Consider the following 17,163-nt stretch of genomic DNA (forward strand, 5'->3'; position numbering starts at 1 on the left):
TAGAAGATGGATGGATGGACAGATGGATAGTTTTGGCCCTGAACTGATGACCTGTCCAATGAGTAACCCGCTGCCTTTCACCCTCTGTCACCTGGGATTGGCTCCAGTGACCCGTGACTCTCATGAGGAGGATAAAGTGGCAGACAATGGATGGATTCATTTGTTTTAAGATGATTGATCTCCCTGATATTCATTTGCAAAAAGAGTGGCTCCTGTTTCTTTAATGTAATTCACAGAAATATGTTAACCGGGGTCTTCAGTGTTTTTCACCCCCCGAACTGATGGAGGGATGGAACAGGGACACCCTACTATATACTGTATATTGTATATTAAAAAAGTTATATTGGGAATAATACACAATGCCATATATGGAAATCCTTGGGGTGTGTGTTTATAGGTCACATAATCAGGCTTTTAAAAAATACTTATGATTCATTAGATATCACATTTTTTGCTAATGATATAAAGTGGCAAAAATTGTGCAGAAGTCACAAAATAAATGGTATTTATTTTATTTTTGTTCATCAAAACAAGAGTTGAATTCATGTCAATGTGTGTTTCAAGACATTTAAATTTGTGGGGGGGGGGGGGGGGGCGGATTATAGGGGCATCAGGACCTCTGATTTAAATGGGTTGTGTAAATGCCACGAGTGAAACACCTGTGAGGTAAGACAGAGAAAAAGGAGACGGTCCACTGTCAAGAGGTGAAACTTTATTAAAGGTTTTACTCAGTTCACTTCAACTGTAAGAACATGAAAAAAGGATGGAATGAAAAGCTCAATGGAAGGCACGCAAATCCCCAATGAAGTCCAGAGAGACGACTGACTCTGTCATTGTGTGGACACACCAGCAGCAGCAGCAGCAGCAGCAGCAGCAGCAGCAGCAGCAGCAGCAGCAGCAGCAGCAGCAGCAGCAGCAGCAGCAGCAGCAGCAGCAGCAGCAGCAGCAGCAGCAGCAACACTCAAACTATCCCAAGCTAAGACAAACACTTCATCATCACATAACATGACATGTGCTTTCAACAGACACTATTGTGCAGATTCTTGGCTCAAAATCTTATGGAATTATTGTGTCGGGAACTTGCATTTTATACAGTATATATATGTGTGTGTGTGTGTGCATTTGTGTGTGCAGTTACCGCTCTTTCATTTTTCTTTTCTTTGTTTACCGAAATTTCCATCTGACGAACCAGAAGGAGCTTCGTGAATCTCGTCTCAGCGGAAAGTCTGTGACCGTTTTCTCGATGATTTAAGTGCATGTAGGCGAAACATGTAAGCTACATCTCATTTCTGTATTTACAGCGTCAAGAGACGCTGATGATTCCATGTTTTTGATGCGCTCAGTGACACAGAAAGCCTTATTTACAGCAGAGACATGTTAATCGGTTACATCCATCTATCTGATGTGTGTTGTGCTTCATAGTTTGAAAGAGAACGGGAGATTAAAAGCAGCGAAGCTTAGCCAGTAGGACATTTAACAGTGGGAAAGATAGATATTGTGAATTGTGAGTTGTAGCATTCTGCACCAGCAGTTACAGATAGGCACGGCTCATATACTGGCATTTATCAGGTACACCTTGCGTAACAATTAATGTACAACCACACAAATGATTTATTTACCAAACATGTCAGAACAGCAAGTATTCAATCCAAATCTCCAGTAAAAAACCCAGTAATAAGACATGATTAAGAAGAAAAAAAAACCCCCCTCTGTGCTTTTGTCCCACAAATTCCAGTTTATCAGCTTCAGTTTCAGCCACACACGTCCATTCAGACAAAGTCACAATTACACACACACACACACACACACACACAAACTTTTGCACACACATGCACCAAAAGAAAGCCACCTACAGTTTCTATCAATGGTTGTGAAGCGTTAGTGTCAGATAGTGGAAGTCCAGCTGTGCTTTCTCAGTACTCCCAGAGAGTGGCGCTGTCCAGGGAGTCTGCACTTGCCTTTAGCCCACCAGCGTGGTCTCCTTTCAGGTACTTCCCCCCCAGCACACGGATGGCCATCTTGTTGACGTCACAGAACTCAAACAGGAACTGGACTGGTGTGGAGCTGCCGCACGCCACCGCGGTGTCGTCTCCAACACACCAGTATTTGCCCTGGGAGTCTGGACAAACAGCACACACGTCGCTTAATGAGGCTTCACTCACACCTATAGCATATATACTGTTCGTTTATGTGCGTAGAATCTCTGGGTTTTTAATGTCAAGATTGTGTTTTATTTATTTATTTATTTATTTTATTTAAACTTTATTCAACCAGTCCCATTTACAAGGGCGACCTGGCCAAGACGTCAGCAACCCGCGTCATGATAAATACAAGTTCAAAAAGACAGATTACAAAACAATTAGGCAAACACAAAGTGTAGTCGTTGAGAGCTTTTTAGTTTAGACTATTCCAGGCAGATGGGGCAGGAAAACTGAATGCTCGTTTGCCCAATTCCGTCCCTACTCTGGGAACAATCAAGTGATAAATGCCACAAGAACATAATCCATAAAGGATATTGGTTCTTTGTAACAAGGAGCATGAGTAAGACGGAGCCAAGCCAAGAAGAGCCTTAAAAATCAGTGTCATCCAGTGAGTACACATCTGTATATTCAAAGAAGGCCACTGAGCTTTGGCACACAAGTCCCAGTGATGAGTGAGGCGACGACAACCTGTAGTTAACCTTAAAGCCCTGCAAACGTGAACTCTAACAAACTAGGGCTGAACGATTTTGAATAAATATTGAATTGCTATTATTTTGACAGCAAATGCGATTGCGATATGATTTGCGATATCAGAGGGAATGGGAATTTTTACATCATTATTCTCATTTTCATTAAAGCGGACCTAGACCGGAAGTTCCAATTAACGCTGTTTTTTTAGTGTGTATCTGCGTCATTACCTTGTTTAAGAAGCCCTGAAGGTTCTAAACAAACAGTTCAGCCCCTGCTGAGAAAGCTGTGTTTTATTGTAATCTCAGGCTCAGCGAGATCTCTGAAAAATCCCGTTATGGTTACGTAAACATCGGTTCTCCGGAACAGCCGATCGTCCTGCTCCGGGCACATCCGGTTGCGTACATTGAACCGCAGAAGAAGAATAACTTCTGTTGTGGAGGTGTTTCACGAGCGACAGTGTCTTCTGACTATGGGTCAAAGTCATAAAAGGGACTGTGGCGGGGAGTCGTGACGAAGCTATTTTTAAACACTGTTAAAACAATGTTTTGATAATGAGGAGCAGTGCATCCACCGTTCCAGAGGGGGGAGCTGCGCTTCTGAGAGCGGGTGTGCTGAATATGTACTGGCCAATCACAACACAGTCTGTCTTCTGGGTGCGAGTTTGTCTGAAAGATCGCGGCTGGCGAATAGCGTCACAAAAGAGGATTTCTATCGGGTCGTTTACAGCAACTAGGAGGTTTTTGACCATAAAAACAAGTTAATGTATGTAAGTAGACCTCCATAACTAACATATATGTGCAACAGGACCACTTTATGTGACCTTTAAAAAAACCTATTTAAAAGGATTAATGTGATATTTGTGCAGCTCTCTGAGAAACGAAGATGTTCTCTTCAGTCTGTAGAATAAGATGTGTAATAATAATTCTTTAAAATGATACACACATTTTGGCTTGAACAAATATTGCGTCTCCTGTGATTTGAAAATTGCAGTGCGCTGTATCGCGATTTCGCTAAAAGTTTGATTAATTGTTCAGCCCTAATGGTCATGATAATTTCTGCACGATAACGTGACTGCCCACCTTTAAGGGAGTAAGCTCCGTTGTGGAACTCGAGCTGGAAAACATCGCAGGACGCTCGGTTGGAGTCCAAGGTCGCCAATCCCGCTTTACGAGCCCCGATGAATCCGTGCTCCCCGCGAAGGACGATGAGTGGACGGTTGATCAGCTTCATCAGGAACAGTTCAGTCGCACCTGAAGATTAGAGCTGTGTTAAACTCTGACATAGCATAAATAATACTTCACACTTCTGTTTCCCTGACCTATCATCATCGTCAACACTGACCTGCGCTGTCCACGGCAGCAGCCAGCTGACCGTTCTTCTTGGCGGTCACGTACTTGCCGTTAGCCGCGCGCAAGCACACGCGACCATCACGCCACTCCAGTTCAAAATAGCTGTTGGCTGATCTGTGACACACACACACACACACACACACACATTAACAATCTCAATGAACAGACTGTGTGGAATGTGCGTGATGCGCTGTGCAACATATGTGTGTGTGTGTGTGTGTGTGTTTACTTAGTGGACGCAGTGCACTGCAGTCCTCCGGTTGATGTCAGTGTCCAGTATTTTCCAGCAGCAGTTCTGAAGGCACACTTCCTGTCCTCACGGCTCATCTCCAGCTGGAAAACTTCCTGGTCCCCTTCCTCGTCCTGATTGGCTGACAGGTCCATACCTAGAAAAGTAGCACAATCAGCTGCCAGCCTTCATTTGTCTCTGGAGTCCAAAACATCTCCGTGTTATTCATGAAGTTCCTCTGATAGCCCTGTAAAGCAAGCATCCACCCTTTTACAGGGCGTAAAAGGGTGGATGCTTGTTTGTCTCTGGACTGGCGACCTGTCCAGGATGTACCATGCCTTTCACCCTATGTCAGCTGAGATTGGCACAGCCCCCTCGTGACCCTCATGCGGAGGATAAAGCGATAGAAGACGAGTGAGATTGTTCTCTCATCTCACTGAAATGACGTAATGTTGTTGTGGTTGGCGGACCTCCGTTGTTCTTGTTCTACGCTAATAATAAAAGTGTTAAGGCCACATTATACTTCTCCGACTGCGTAATGCGTTATCCGTCTGCGTCACCACGTAGACCACTCGAGCCTTTATACTTCTGCGTCGTGGTGACGGATAGGCGCTGCAATTTCCCGCCCGATCAGTAGGGGTCGCTGCGCAAGGTTGTTGTGCTTTTGGCTACAGTGAGCAATGGCGTCCGAGGGAGAAAGACTGTTGTTGTTGAAACAGTGGCCGTTTCTCACTTTTCTGTGTCCCGGAACGCAGTTTTAAGATAATTTGAGGCGAGAAATTGGCCATTTAGAGTCTAAACATGTGCTGTGTGTGTTAAGATATGACGTATTTATAGTTCGGCAGCGACGAAGTCGGCGGTGTTCAGCTCCGCCCTCTGTGGACGCTCGCTGCTCACTGTGAGCCGGCACAGAGCAGCTTCGCTCGGCCTGTCCTGAGGACCAATCGCAGCTCTTGCCGTCTCCGTTGTCCCTTGACGGAGTGACGGACACTTAAAAAATATTCCGTGCACCCGGAGACGACGCAGAGGCTCTTCGACAGGTTCTGCGTCGACGCAGAGGACTCTGCGTAGCCTACGCAGAGCACTTTACGCAGGAGTATAAATTGGGCTTCAGTGGGAAGCGGTATTTAACTCGTGTTTCGTCCTGTTTATTGCGTTTATTCATTTTACGATCGGTTACATTGGTGGCAGCGGTGGCAATCGAACCCAGGAATTATGGTTTACCACCAATGTAACCGTACAGGGTTCTGGGGGTCCATCTCTCGGTTACATTGGTGGAACATTTTACGTCATTTCAGAGAGATGACAGAACAATATCGTGGACCATGTATTGCGTATCATATCGTATCATAAGGTAGACGTAGAAGGTCATGTGTCAGTCCTGGTCTGGTCTGGTCAGAGGAGGAAACAACATGGTGATGGTTGAAGGGTTAGCAAGAAGGAAGCCACTATGGAAAAATATGAGCGATGCATTGATTAGTCGAGGAGGTAGAACAGAATGCTGCATTGCTTGCGCTGCATTCTGCTCTAATAAGGATACGGTGAATAAATTCTGCTTCTTCTATCAGTTTTTTATGATGAATTTTTAATGCTGTGCATGTGAAACTCAAAACTCGAGTCTAGTCCTAGTGGGGTGTGGTCATAATGTGGAGCATTCAAAATAAATTCCACACAGCTTTTCATAGTCACAAACTTTAAATTCTTCATTTTTATGTCAAATAACTAGGTCTTGATGTGTGAGTATTATTTTTTTTGGACACTGGAGAGAGTGTGATATATTGTGAACTACTATATATAACTATCACTATTTATAATAGTATTACAACCTTATAAGAACATTAATATAAGGATGATAATGCAAAGGTATGATACAATAGTTGCCTGTTAATAATTCTGGCCACATGATTCATTCAATTTCAAAGGTAAAGTGGATTTATAGTGCGATGTCATGGGCTGCAAAACCAAAAGAAGGAGCTCAAAGACAATAAAATCCTCTGTGGAGTTGAGAGGAACTTCAGAAACAATTATCTGTCACTGTGAGCATTTGTTCATCATATATTAAAATAAAGTTAATTCAGCTTGAACGTAACTTTAAAATGACAACATTTATCTAGGAGAAGAAAAGTTGATGGTGCACTGTGGTGTTTTATAAATGACTGACACCAAAACCTACTTTCACCATCATCCGCTGGCTGAGTCAAATGCACAGAGGGACTTTATGAGAACTAATTAATGTGTAAAGGTTCAGTGCTCTCTACATACCATCAGTCTAACATTAGGATAATGACATGAATAGAATCCCATGTTAGAAATCAGTGCCTTAAACTGTCTTCATTCAAACAAAGATTAGTTTCTTTTGTCGTCTGTTTCTACACATGTTCAACCGTGTTCTTGTCTCTCTTTGGTTGTGAGGACACTCACAGAGACAATGCATTGTCCAGCCTGTTAACTCAATGCCTAACTTAGTTTACCCCTTAACCCTTAAAACCAGGTCTTAATCCTCGGCCATGATGTCCTTACAATGGTACTGCACCGAAATTGGTCCTTGTAGCTATGGAGAAACAAGCTCATACACACATGCTTTCTAGGCCAATGTATGCTGGCTGCATTAAAACGCTACTGTTAATGATAAGAATCAGTCCTACGTGCATGACAGCACAGACTGAGAGGGAGTGGTGACAAGACAAAGAGGATCCACGTTCAGCAGGACTGTCTGAGTCACACCTCCCTCACATGTAGCCTCTTTTCTCTGCTCCTGTCCTCCATTTCCGTCTATTCTAAATCTATTCTGAGATAAAGAGTGATGAATAACTGCAGACCCAAGCTGACCCCGAACCAGTGGCCACAAAGCAGGGATAGAATTACTGCAGAAAAATGTGAAGCGGAGGCAGAGACTGGCCAAAAAAGAGGGAGGGAACAAGCGGAGGGAGAGGGGAGAAAGTGAGAGCATGATAATGAAGAACACATGGTGTGAGGAGTTTGTGCAGCGTTCGTGGAGGACACTCATAGACATAATGCATTCCCGAGCCCCTTACCCCAACATTAACCTAAACCCAATTCTAACCCTTACTCTAAAACCAAGTCTTAACCCCCAAAAAGTACATTTAGGAGGTGACAGAACGCGAGGATCAGCCAAAATGTCCTCTATCCCAATCCCTGTGGTTTATACGGTTTTTGGTCCTCACAAAGATATCCATACAAAAACACACACACACACTCACAGGCATGTGCAGCTATTGTTGTGTCTTACCAAAGCCAAATCGCTAACCTTAACCATAACCAGGTTAACCAAACCAAACCAAACCATAATTCACATCATAAGCCACTTTGTTAAATTCTAAATCAAGTCTGATTTAATACAGATGAGGTTTGATGGTTCACGTGTGTCATCTGACTGTCATATGGACACTATGATGTGTCCTCTTTGAACAGCTCACATGTGCACACACTCACCCTAACCCGTATGTGTACAGACAAAACGCCACATGGATTCTGATGTGACTCCATTCACTCATCTGATCTCAGACCATATACTGAGAGAAGTCACACACGTCTGATTTGAAAAAAGAAAAATTCTTCGATGAAAATCGAAGAATTGACAATCAGGCCTGAGTCACATCAATTGAGTCAATGACCGTGCACTTATATGTAATTAATGTAGGAATCAATGCATTTTTGAAGCCCTTTGTAATTTTGTACTGGAACACAGCTCTGACTGCTGTATGTTAGTGGAAACAAATTGGATATGAGTCACTTCAGTCTGGTAATGTGAACATAATCTATGGGTCTTTCTTTACATGGTCAGTGTTTAGCTATTCAAAGTAGTCAATGCATCACACTGATCATAACCTGCATCTAACCACAACCAGAGCCTTGGAAGTGAGTGTTAATACCAGAAAAATGCACACACTCTCACAAGACACTTTGAGACACTCATAGACATAATGTGTTCCTTAACCCTAACCTTAACCGTCACAACTACACGATTAACCCTAACCCTAAATTTAACCTAATCCTAAACCTAACCCTAAAACCAGTACTTAAAGGTGCCATATGTAACTACACTCAAATTCAAAACACTGAGGTCTTTTAGATTTCGTTTTCTGACGTAACTGGCAGCCTATGGTTGCTCGGCAGCTGAGACTCTACTGACTGCAATGATTGGTAGACGGCGGTAGGTGGCGCCACATGCCAAAACATGATTTGCAGTCTGCAAAATATTTTTTTTAATGCAAATATTTTGTCTGTACTGTTGTTGTTGGTGAGTTCAGTTTGTTATATGAACATTATTCCTGAGTCTCTGTGACATATTAGGAGGATTTTATGGCCAGTTGCTTTATTACATAATTTAGATTTAGATTTATTACATAATGCACCTTTAATCCTCAAAAAGCCAGTTGGTCCATTGTCCTCACAAGGTTAGAATGTCCTCACAAAGATACACACACACGCACACACACACACACACACACACACACACACACACACACACACACACACACACACCCACACACACAGCTGCTGGTGGTGGTGTGTGCCCAGTTATGCAGTGACTTAATCAGTGTGGTGAAATGTGATTTCCCCTCTTTAACCCTCCCTCCACACACACTATTGCCCTCTCTCTCTCCCTCACACACACACACACACACAATTTCTCTCTCTCTCTCTCTCTCTCTCTCTCTCTCTCTCTCTCTCTCTCTCTCTCTCTCTCTCTCTCTCTCTCTCTCTCTCTCCCTCTCTCTCTCTCTCTCTCACACACACACACACACACACACACACACACACACACACACTCTCACCTTGTCTCGTGGAGACGTTCCTCTCGTTGCCCGCAGTCATCACCACCTGCGCGTGGCTGCGCTCCAGGCCAAACAGTTCATCCTTCCCAACACGGCCGCTCCTCCCGCTCTTCATGGTGCCGGTGGGGCCCCCGGGTGCCAGGTATCGCCCGTTGCAGTCGCGGAACGCCACTTTCCCGGAGCGGAACTCCAGCATGTAGCCGGTGTCCTTGTCCGTCTTGGTGGCCAGGCCGCCGTCGTTGCGCAGGAAGCGGTTATCGCAGGTCTCCAGGTGGTAGCGTTGGTCGCGGTAGACCAGGGTCACCAGAGAATCCACACCCCACGGGACATCCCGGTCTATTGACACCTCCTGCCGCTCCCCCTGCGCGCTCAGGTGGGCGAAGCGTTTGCGCGCAAAGCTGTACAGGTTGACCTGCGGGTGTACGGCCAGGTGCACGCTCCATCTCTCCGCCGGCGAGGCCGTTTGCGCAAAGCACGTGATCCGGTCTTCGGTGCCGCTGAGGAAGCGGCCGTGAGGCTCGGACTGCAGCGACCACCGCCCGTCCTCGTGCGCGGTGATAACGAAGCGGCAGTCGCGGCCGCGCGTCTCGCTGTCCGCGGTGACGTTGCCGTCTTTGTCCGTGGCGAGGTAGCGGCCCAGGTGGGAGAGCAAGAACACGACGCTGCCGTCCGCCCCGGTCTGCTCCAGCGTCCAGGTCTGCTTCTTCTTCAGGCTGCTGGCCGAGGCGTTGATTTTGAAGCCGAAGGTCTCCGCCGTCAGATACTTCCCGCCGCTGTTGATGAGCCCCAGAGGAATCCGCAGCAGGTCCCCGTCTGCGCCGTTTGCTGACATGACTGTCGTGCGTCAAGGAGAGGCGAGAAAACAAGATGCTGGGCTTCAGGAGGACAGAGAGAAGAAAAGAGAGAGTGGGTGTGGGGGTGTCCGTGGGAGGGACAGAGAGAGGAGAGGGCTGTGCTGACTGATGATGGCTGTCCACGCACACGCACTGAAGATCCCCACACTCTGTGTGTGTGTGTGGAGCTGCAGGAGTTGCAGGAGTGGGACTTTACCCCCCCCCCACTCTAACGTCAAGACACGCCCCACAGACAGAGGCAGATTATCTGGTTTAGGACAAACCATCCTAACCACTGTCTTCAACCACACATTACACCCACACCACTTATTACAATGTGGCATCAATAAAAATCAATATTCTCCCTCTGGTCCCCTTAATTACACATGGATAGAGCCATTCACCCTCTCACAGACCACTGTTTATCCCCAGGGCCTCTCTCTTTCTCTGTGTGTGTACTCGTGTATTTGTTGTCTCTGTAAAGCATAAACACCGACGTTGTCAGGACCAGTAGTCCTCGTGGAGACTAACATCTGGTCCTAATGAGGCAGAACTTAATTTCTGAGGAACGGGTTAAGGTTTGGGGCATGAATTGTGGTCAGGCATTGACTGGTTTTGGTTAAGGTTTAGGGATACTGCTTTGTTTAGGCCAGGGGTATCAAACCGTAGCCCCACGGGCAAGAACCGGCCCTCTACAGGGTCCAAACAGGCCCCCAGGATGAATCTGTGAAAATTTCATTATATGACTAGAATCTGATGGTAATGTAAAATACTAATAGTATTTTTCCATTCCAGACACCTGTGACTAAACGTTTTGTGCCTTTGTAGATCCACTGTGATCTGTTGTAATGCACATGTGTAAATGGTAAACCTTGGTGTAATATTGTTGAAATTGCACTATTTTTTCTAAAATTGAAATCAGATGACTTCAAGTTAATTAAAGGTGCATTATGTAATAACTCTAAAGCAACAGGCCATAAAATCCTCCTAATATGTCACAGAGACTCAGGAATAATGTTCATATAACAAACTGAACTCACCAACAACAACAGTACAGCCACAATATTTGCATTAAAACAAATCTTTTGCAGACTGCAAATCATGTTTATGTTTTGAAATCATGTTTTGGCATGTGGCGCCACCTACCGCCGTCTACCAATCATTGCAGTCAGTAGAGTCTCAGCTGCCGAGCAACCACGGGTTGCCAGTTACGTCAGAAAACGAAACCTAAAAGATCTCGGTATTTTGAATTAGAATGTAGTAACCGTTTTTGGCCACATTCATACATAAGGCACCTTTAAGGTTTGTAGGCAAGTATGTGATTATAGCAGACACTGAGGATCAGCTCGAGACACGAACGTCCTCTCTCAGTGGAGATTTGATAAGCCACGCAAATGGCTCAACTAATGAGCTGAAATCTGAAGAATGGTTTTACCATCTTATCTCACACTTGGAAGAGTTTAATCTCCTCACTCTCGCGCACCAAAGTCCACAGAGAAAATCAGCGTCTTTAGCTCATGAAGACACTTAATATAGTGGTCTACTGCTGACTTGTGTGGTCACACAATAAAACATTTAAACTTTATGGTGAATGCAGCAGTGGATCAACAGCTCCTGTCTGTCGTGATGTAAAATCATTGATTCTCTCTATGGACTTTCTCTTACGGAGAGACAAAGTGGCACAGTCAGTGCTAACTCCCCGTTAAAAAAACCCCCCACTTAATTATTCTTTTTAATGCTTGCTGCCTCAGACAGAGCCTCTTGTCTGTCCCTCTACCTCTGTCACTGCCTCTGCTGACCTCTTATCATGTGTCTTGGGTGAAAGGTCATGTCTGTTATCATGTTGTCGACCTGACCTCCTCTTTAGCTTCTCTCCGTGTCACACACACACACACACACACACACACACACACACACACACACACACACACACACACACACACACACACACACACACACACACACACACACACACACACACACGTTTCTAGATTCTTCCAACAAGTGTATATACTGTACATGCTGCAAAGAATAGGCCTATAATTGTCGTTTTATAATCACAGATACAGTCGTTCACTTTTTAACTGCTCAATTGATCTTCAAATTATTCACAGGGAATATAATCTTCTTCTTTCGGCTTCTCCCTTAGGGGTCATCACAGCGGATCATCTGCCTCCATCTTGTCCCCTCCCTTGTGTCCTCTTCCAACGTCCAACATGTCCTCCTTCCACAACCATGAACCTTCTCTGAGGTCTTCCTCTTTCCCTCCTGCCCATCAGCTCCATCTTCAACATCCTTTTGTCCAGTATAATCCCTGTCCCTCCTTTTGTACCTCGCCTTATAGCTCCGAACTGTTTAATCTGAGCTGTCCCTTGCATATATGCTCATTCCTAATCCTGTCCATCCTGGTCACTCCCTACGAGAAATCTCAGCATCTTCAGCTCCTACGCTTTTAAGAAATACATCATAAAATAAGTGTGTCAGTACTCTGGCTGAGAGCTGTCGGCAGCAGCGGGGTGCGATGACAAACCTGATGTGTTTTGGAATATCGAAATCAGATGTCCTGAGTGTGGATTTCTGTTTTCAGCTCCACTTGTTTCCTGCATGACCTCGTCCTCTTCCTCATGGTTCCACCCGTTTCCGGTCAGCTCTGTCTGCCTCTTCCGTCCTCCTCCCCTGGGCTCTGTCATGACTCCTGTCTGCACATCCACCTTTATTAACACTGGAGCGACTGTTCACAGGCGTGTGTGCTTATCTTTTCCTCACGCCTACTACAATAACATGAGCATGGCAATGAAAAGCTGATTTACTGGATACACTGAAGTTCAATATCTGTGCAATAACAAATTGGTACCACTCCCTTATTTTAAAATAATGTTTTTGTCTCATATTTATTATGTTGGACTTCTTTTATTTGCCCTACAAATTCCATTGTCTTGTACAATGACAATAAATTATTTCTATTCTATTCTATTCTTATTGTCCTTTATAGTGTCCTTCCTCCACACCCTCCATAAATGGAGGTTTCTCATTGTGGTCAACATGTCTTTGTAAACTTGAAATGAGACAGTGAAACGTGAGCTAAGGAAAAACTCTCTCTCCATTTTCAGTTAGTGGAAAAGTATTAAAGTTCATAGTCTACAGCTGCCTAATTTGCATAAACGTCTCTCTCTCTCGTGTGTGTGTGTGTGTGTTCGTATTTATTATCTCTGTAGGATCTTTTCTGGCATAAACACTGTCCTTGTTGGGACCAGTCCAGAACATGGGCCTAATGAGGCAGAACCTAATCTCTGAGGAACTAGTCCTCAAATTTGAATTGTGGATAGGTTTAACTAGGGTTAAGCATTAAGTGTTTTTTTTTTTTTTGATTGAATTTTATTTGAAAGGGACCATGTGCAATTAAAAACATAAATGTCGCCATTTGATGCATTGCACCAGAGTTAGCCTTAGGCTAATTTACATCTGCAGTCCCGACCTTAAAATAAATACAAATACAGAACAGATAAAACATCAATTATTACTCTGCAAGTAATGTCAAGTAAGGGACAAATAAATACAGAAAAGATAAAACATTGAGCAATATAAGAAGTGCCACACACACACACACACACACACACACACACACACACACACAGATAGACAGTCACTGACAAATTAGTGGGTGCATTGTTGTGAGAGTTTTAGATGTTTTTTTATATTAGCTTGAAACCCACCAAGCAGGTCACAGTTTTGTATAATATCTGGAATAGTGTTCCATTGTGTGACAGCTTTAATGGAAAAGGCTGCCTGTCCAAATGCTGAGTGACGAAAGGGTACAGTGCAGCTGTGTACAGAATTTATTCTTGTGAACCTTAAGGAGCCACGGTAACAGACAAACTTTTGCAAACAGGTGGGAGCCAAGCTGGTTAAGGTTAGGCTGTTAGTCAGTGCAGTGTCCTGAGAAGAATAGCTGTGCCAACCTGTGTGTGTCTAATACTCACTCAATGTATATCAAGTACAATTGTGATCGTTAATAAACAGCATTTTTTTTAAATAAATTAAATACGTGTTCACCAATCCATAACATACAAAATGAGTTAGTATTGCTTCTGCTGTTATGTCCATGTTCTGAATACTTTTGTGCAATAACGGGGAAAAAAGGTCATATACAAGCATATAAAGTGCATCTACATGTATACATACAACACATGTATATATATATATATACATATGCATATTCCTAAAGAAACACGAAAGCAGGGCAAAAACGAAATTTTTAAAATACAACTAAATAAAACAAAACAAATAAATACCCAATAATGAGAATAAAGAGTTCTTAGTGATTTGTAAATCTCTTGTAGTTTTATGATTTATGATTTAAGTCAACTATTTGCACATGGTTCCAAATTATCATCGTCATTTTCTCCTTCCCATGTATGTTGATTAAAGTTGTTTTTGATTACTGCTGCTCTTATCATAAAACCACAGCAATTAATTTCTTAAGTTTATTTTTTCAGTTTGAGTTTTTCCAATAGACCATTTGTTACATTACATGGCCAGAATATGTGAGTATGTTTTACATATTTTGGTTTCAAATTAATTTTATTTGTGGGGGTTTTACCTTCCACACTGCTTAAGATACAATTATACATTTTTACTGGTCAAATTATCAATTGATTACATTCAGTTTCTAAGCAAATGCCTGCCATGTTGTGTTCAGAGTCTCTTGCTTTGCATTTATTATCATAAGTAACATTTATTTATTGCTGCTGATGTGAAATGTTACATTTATGTCAACCAGTGGTTCTGTAAGAAGCAATAAAATAATAAATGAATAATGAGAGCAGTGGATGATTAATAGCTTTGAAACCTCTTCTTCATGCTGGATTCAACTCAGCTCAGACCTCATTGCCCCCATCTGGACATTCTGAGAACAACAGCAGAGGACACACATCCAGATGTTCAACAGACGGAGTCAGCTGAGTTCATTCATTCATTCATTGTCTCCTTCTTTTGGCCACTGGAGCCAATCCCAGCTGACATAGTGCAGAACGAAGGTCTGCCCTGGACAGGTCACCAGTCCCTCACATGGTTTTGGTTATGGTGTGAACTTAACCTCTGCATGTTTTGGACAGTGAGAGGAGACCCAAACTTGGGTCTCTTTGCTGACAGGCAACAGTGTGAGCCACTATGCCACCATGTGGCCTCAACTGAGTTCAACATTCAGTTCCACAGATGTTAGGTGCTTCATCATCTAATCACACCGTCAGCTCCATCTACCTTCTCTACGTGAACAAACAGCCACTTTTCTATTCAGTTTATTCAGTATTATATTCAATTATTACATTGATTGGTTTTCCTTTGTATTCTGGAAACGGCTTCTGTTACATTTAAATCAAAGCAATCAAAACCAATGGATAAAATAAAATAAAGAAAGACACATCAGTGTTTTTTTTTAATCTATATGGATATGATAAAGTCCTAAAGAGTAACACTAATAAGTAGATAGTTAAGGTTCAGTCTCGGGTGCAGTAAGTTTATTTGACCTGAAGTAAAGTGCTGGTCTGCGGCTGGTCTGCAGGGGTCCACCAGCTGTGTTAACAATGTCAATCTGCAGTGGAAAAGGGCCTTTCCATGGTCAGATTGCAGTCTGCAGCAAACTGTTTTTTGTTTAGTACTGCTGCAGTAATTTACAAATCAGATGTTGCATTTCCTGTTTATTTCACATTTTGCACAGATGTAAGACAAGAAATTGAGCATTGTGCGAGTGTGAGGTTTGCTAAAAATACGAAATATCTGTAGAAACACACTTCATTTTATGACAAATAAAAGGATTCCTTTACTAAATTGTAATTTCATAGTAACCCATTCTACACAAAGAAGTAGAAGTATTCTCTGTCTCATCACTTGGGCAGGGCAATAATTCATTTGCAAAATGATTTCCCCCAGTAAAGGTTCAGTATTATGTATGAATATAATGTTTATGCACTATGCAAACTCACATAATTGTCATTATGTGTTTTCCCTCAGACTTGTGCTATAGTTTTCTGTCCACAAAGGCGTTTAAAAAATCAATTCATTTCAGTCCTTTAATCGTACATATATTTATAGATTATTTACTGTTTTTAAACCTTTTATTTTTATTTTTATCTTGATGATTCCTTGGCCATATCACCCAGCCATGCTTATAACAAAGATAATCTTCAGTGAATTCTCATCACATTCTCCTCTGAGTCTTCGCTCATTTGCCTGTGCATGAACTTCATGATGCTCAGAGGTGGAAAAAGTACTGAAATATTGTACTCAAGTAAAAGTACCAATACTTTGATGATTGATCAAGTAGAAGTAAAAGTAGTCATCTGAAAATGTACTCAAGTAGAAGTAAAAAGTAGTTCATTTGAAATGTACTTTAAGTAAAAGTTACTTTGCGTGGGGCCCGCCGCGACTTTACTCAGTAATGGATACGATTTATAAAGTAACTAAGTACAATACCTGAGTCAATACATACTCAAGTAAAATACAAAATCCTGATTTTAAATTGTACTTAAAAAATACAAAATACACAAAAAAAGTATTCAATACAGTAACTTGAGTAAATGTATTTCGTTACTTTCCACCTCTGATGATGCTTATGCAAAGACCAAGTGGTGCCTCACTTAAATATTGATATATTTTTACTACAGGTCTTCCATGTTGATTTGTTGTGGTCATTGAAGTAGGAACACTGGATTAGTCTCAGATGTCTTTCTGTAACTCCTCTTTTCCTCATCTCCTTCTCTCGTGCTATTGGAGGAAAGTAGTTGACCCCACGTCTCCACCAATGGCAAACACGAGGAAACAGAGTGATGGACAGGTGAAAAAAGAGAAAAGGTATGAACATGTAGCCATGGGCTGTGGTTCAGTTACAAACTCTGTCAAGGAAAACAAGGCTACAAAGTACAACCGGCTTAAACTTTCAAAATAAAAGTGTTGTCTAAAAATGTGTTAAAATATTATTTAGATATTGTGTAAAATATATATAAAATAAAATAAACAGATTTATATGGATAAAAACTGTCCTGTGCTTTTGATATATGGTTCACAACAACAAAAAAACACACATATGTATGATGCAAAATGTTGTGCAAACAACAAAAAACAGACATAAATAAAACAGAATCAGAAGACAAATGTAATTAAAACAATAGACAACCTTAATTAAATGGTGAATTTAATAATGTGATTAATATAAAGGCATGTAGATATTTCATGATGATTTAGTGGAAAATAAGTGTAAGTAGTTTTATTTTGAAAGGCTACACA

At 42.4% G+C, this 17,163-nt stretch overlaps 1 protein-coding gene across 1 annotated transcript; it reads right to left on the bottom strand.

Moving 5' to 3' along the window:
- Positions 1-1,429: 1,429 nt before the first annotated feature.
- LOC310943505 (fascin-like) lies at positions 1,430-9,881 on the bottom strand (the record flags this gene model as incomplete). The annotated part of the gene is made up of 5 exons (XM_083909098.1): positions 1,430-2,119; positions 3,752-3,922; positions 4,014-4,135; positions 4,251-4,407; positions 9,050-9,881. 5 exons carry the CDS (start codon positions 9,879-9,881, stop codon positions 1,914-1,916), a joined length of 1,488 nt encoding a protein of 495 aa, XP_083765224.1. The 3' UTR covers positions 1,430-1,913.
- Positions 9,882-17,163: the final 7,282 nt, after the last annotated feature.

Source organism: Microchirus variegatus, assembly GCF_963457635.1.
Source record: "Microchirus variegatus genome assembly, chromosome: 23".
In the NCBI taxonomy this organism is placed as follows: domain Eukaryota; kingdom Metazoa; phylum Chordata; class Actinopteri; order Pleuronectiformes; family Soleidae; genus Microchirus; species Microchirus variegatus.